Genomic DNA, 3,428 nt, shown 5'->3' with positions numbered 1-3,428 from the left:
TTGGGGCTGTGACCTGTTTAACAATATACGCTAGCCGCCCCCTTCCCCAAAAAGTATATAAAGAAAAATTTGCATTCGAAAATTGTGGCTGTGCATAACCGCCTCTTCATCCTTGCTTCTCGAGAATTGTGAAGGGGAAAACAAGCCGACGCAATGTCTGATCATGCAGAATCTAGACAACCTTTTAGGCAAGAGCCTAACGCGAACTTCGAGAAATATGTTTCTACGTAGCTTCAATATGAGTATCGCAGAGAAACGAATGCTACCAAACGTTAAGCGCTGCTGCAGCGGGTTTTGTATATTCGACACATAACACGACGCGACCAAAACAATAAATAGAAAATGAATTTATTCGATGGCAGTCGCTTTTTATAGGCTAGTCATCGTTGACGTATGTTTCCAGCTGGCATTCCGATTCCTTTTGTGGGATAAGCAGTCGGTGGGGACATGTCTTGCTTAGCCGTAGTAGCCGAAGCCCCGACCATAGCCTCCGTAGCCGCCTCGGTATCCCCCGTAACCTCCGTAGCCGCCTCGGTAGCCACCGTATCCTCCGTAGCCACGTCCGTAGCCACCGTATCCTCCGTAGCCGTACTGGGCGGCCGCAAGGCTGCACAGGGCGGCCAGAACCACGAGGGCGACCAGGAAGGACTTGCTGCTGATGACAATCATGGCTGCACAGGAAAAGAAAATTAAAAAGATGTCGCTCAGCGGTGCGTGAAGCAAATGCTCAATTCTACGAGCAGCTCACAATCATTGCGTGAGATGCAGTTGGAAAGGTAAGTGATGCCATCTATAGGTACAATATTTTCCGGCATACACTACGCTGTTTAGATGCGCCTAATGTTAATCTTCGTGTAGTTGGTAGCAATAAAAAGCGTTTTTTTTTTTTTAGTGGTCGCCACAGTGACCAACTAGATTTTCTTTCTTCAAGATTTACCAACGATCCCTACCTCAATTGCCGAAGAATTTTGTTTACAGAAAATATAATTTTGTGCTTCAACAAGTGCGCGGCATTGGATGCGAAGATTAGCTTCCAGGTCTCCAAAAAGTATGATATGATAAATTGTCGTTGCTTTACTGGTTAACTGTGTAAAGAGGTAGTCAAAAGTTACCAGGCCCCATTGTCTGCTTCTGAGCAGTCAGGTAGCTACGACACTCCCGGATCTCAAACTATCTCGAGAGGGTAGAATGAGCAGTATTCTAACATCTGATATAATTGATAACTTTAATGAGATAAGTGTCATAATATGCCAACCAGAAGCAGAGTCCGTAGTCTGGCAACTTTTGACTTCCCTTGTACTTCATAATACAAGGAATTCTTAAAGTCGCAAACGTATTTCTTTCTATGAAATCAAGGGGTTAAATCTTGATCTTTAAAAGGTGAATTAAAAAGCGAATCAACGCGGCTTGGGTCTGCGACGATTTTGTGCAGCACCACAGAACTGGCTATTCCTTTGATAAGGAATTAAACAGGGCCGTTAAAAATTCATGAGCAAATATAAACACTACAGCCAATGAAAACTAAAAACTAAGGCTTGTGAAGACCACCACCACCACACCACCTACTAGAAAGGTGCCAATCGGAAATCTTTAGCAGCCACTTTAAGTTTACGTCGCACACTTCTTTCCTACACTCAAAGCGTGCCAAATCTGAGAGCCTAACATTCAAACAGCGCAATTGTTCCTAAGCAAAGAATCGGAAGGAACATTGCTATATTATGACTGAGATTATTTGTCGAACATTTCAACAATTTATCTCGTTGCACGTACACTTCGCACGCGTTAATAAATTTTCCTGAACAATACCGCAGATTCTGGAATATAATGCCGAGGGCTGTACATGGCTAAAAGTGGAAACATCTTGCTTTGCGGATTGTCTACACATGGGCCTTACACACCGCTTTTCTCACTGTCGTTCAGTATTGCACAAATCGCAAAAGCCTTTTTTTCTTTACATCCACGGTGCATACTGAGTCCAGGCTGAGTCCATATACTTATGAAAACGATGTAGTGCTTTCTTTTTTCCATCAAAGTTAATCATCGCAAAATATATAGTCGAAGCTAGACGGATGCTCAATACGGTGTCTTTCAAGTTCCCTAAAGCCGAAGAATCGGCTGTGATTACGTAATATTGCGGGTTTACAAAGAAGTGAACGTTTTGGGAGGGGGGTGGGGATAAGTTCTCAAGGTAGGCACCGCGTTAAACTTCGCAGCACATCCGTGTTACACGCTGCCTGTCATACGCCTCAATTTGAAACCTCTTAAATCATGGAAAAGTACACTATTACCAAAATGTGTGGACTTAGCCAGGCACAAACTACTAAACCACCATCACGCTGATGGTGCCTGTTTATTACACGCGGTCCGCTTTTTTTGTGATGTGAGCAACCTGTGCGGAGATGGACGCAGCAGGGCAAGTTATACCATAGATTGCTATAAGGAAACGCTAATTAGGTACGCCAATAGCTTAAAATCTGGATATTGGAGTGCAAGGTCCTCTATTAAGAATTGGTGTAGGTGGTAAGGCAAATAATACCAGGCAATACAATGTTCGTATTCAAACAAACGTGAAATAAAATGTCAGAACAATTTTTCGTCCCCACCATATGAAGCAAGCCGAAAGTGGTTATACTAAACTTGCATGATATATCTTAAATAATAACATACCTGTCATTCGGAACCCTACTAAATGTTACCTATTGCATCAGAAAGGCACCGCAACCTTCCGGAAGGCTTACTGAAGGAAAGACGCAGAATTGATGAAGAAGAACATTTAATAAAATTTTCCGAACTCAACGAATATTTCTACAGGTTTTTTTAACAATTACAACAGGAATATCCGTAGCGCCTTGTCGAATTCTGATCGAAGATAGATCAGTACGAAACTTCCTTCAAACTTTGTAATGTGTTTGGAACACGCAAATATTGAAGGCCACACTTGCGGGGAAAAGAAAAAGAATGGTTACTGACCAAGAGCCCTGGATGGCTCAGAACTCACCTGTTTCTCTGACGATGTTCACGCTGCTCAAAGAGTTTGCGATGGTTTCAGGGTCTCCGATGCCCGTCTTTATATGGCTCGCGACGAGACACGTGAGCGCGTCCGTTCTCGTGCCTGTGGTTGTCTCAAGGCCGCACTGCTGGACGGAAAGCCCCCAGTACAGCTATCATCCGGAGTTCCAAGAGCTGTACCGGTCACGCACTTGCGAGGGACAAGATTGCCTCAGTGGCGAGAGGGGGTCACAATGTAGACTAGGTTGTCTTGCTGCCACTCCTCTCTCCCACACCAAGCACAGGCACGCACACGATGCGCCCTAAACGCAGAGTCATTTGCGGTCTCACTCTGTTGCACTTTATTTTTACATACGCGTTCCTTACTGCTTAGACTGTTTACCATAGAAAAGTGGTTAACGTCGGCGGCGGAAACAAAA

The 3,428-nt window shown here is 44.1% G+C and overlaps 1 protein-coding gene across 1 annotated transcript; it reads right to left on the bottom strand.

Moving 5' to 3' along the window:
* Positions 1 to 332: 332 nt before the first annotated feature.
* On the bottom strand, positions 333 to 3,151 carry LOC146192323 (uncharacterized). The gene is made up of 2 exons (XM_084600038.1): positions 2,999 to 3,151; positions 333 to 671 (listed from the first exon to the last, which is right to left on the bottom strand). Exon 2 carries the CDS (start codon positions 667 to 669, stop codon positions 457 to 459), a length of 213 nt encoding a protein of 70 aa, XP_084456164.1. The 5' UTR covers positions 670 to 671; positions 2,999 to 3,151; the 3' UTR covers positions 333 to 456.
* Positions 3,152 to 3,428: the final 277 nt, after the last annotated feature.

This window comes from Amblyomma maculatum, chromosome 4, assembly GCF_055883805.1.
Source record: "Amblyomma maculatum isolate TAMU_Amacu chromosome 4, ASM5588380v1, whole genome shotgun sequence".
NCBI lineage: Eukaryota > Metazoa > Arthropoda > Arachnida > Ixodida > Ixodidae > Amblyomma > Amblyomma maculatum.
This window is presented reverse-complemented; position numbering and strand designations above follow the sequence as displayed.

Coding starts and splice junctions, on each gene's coding strand:
- LOC146192323 (XM_084600038.1), bottom strand. CDS start 669: ATGATTGTCATCAGCAGCAAGTCCTTCCTGGTCGCCCTCGTGGTTCTG.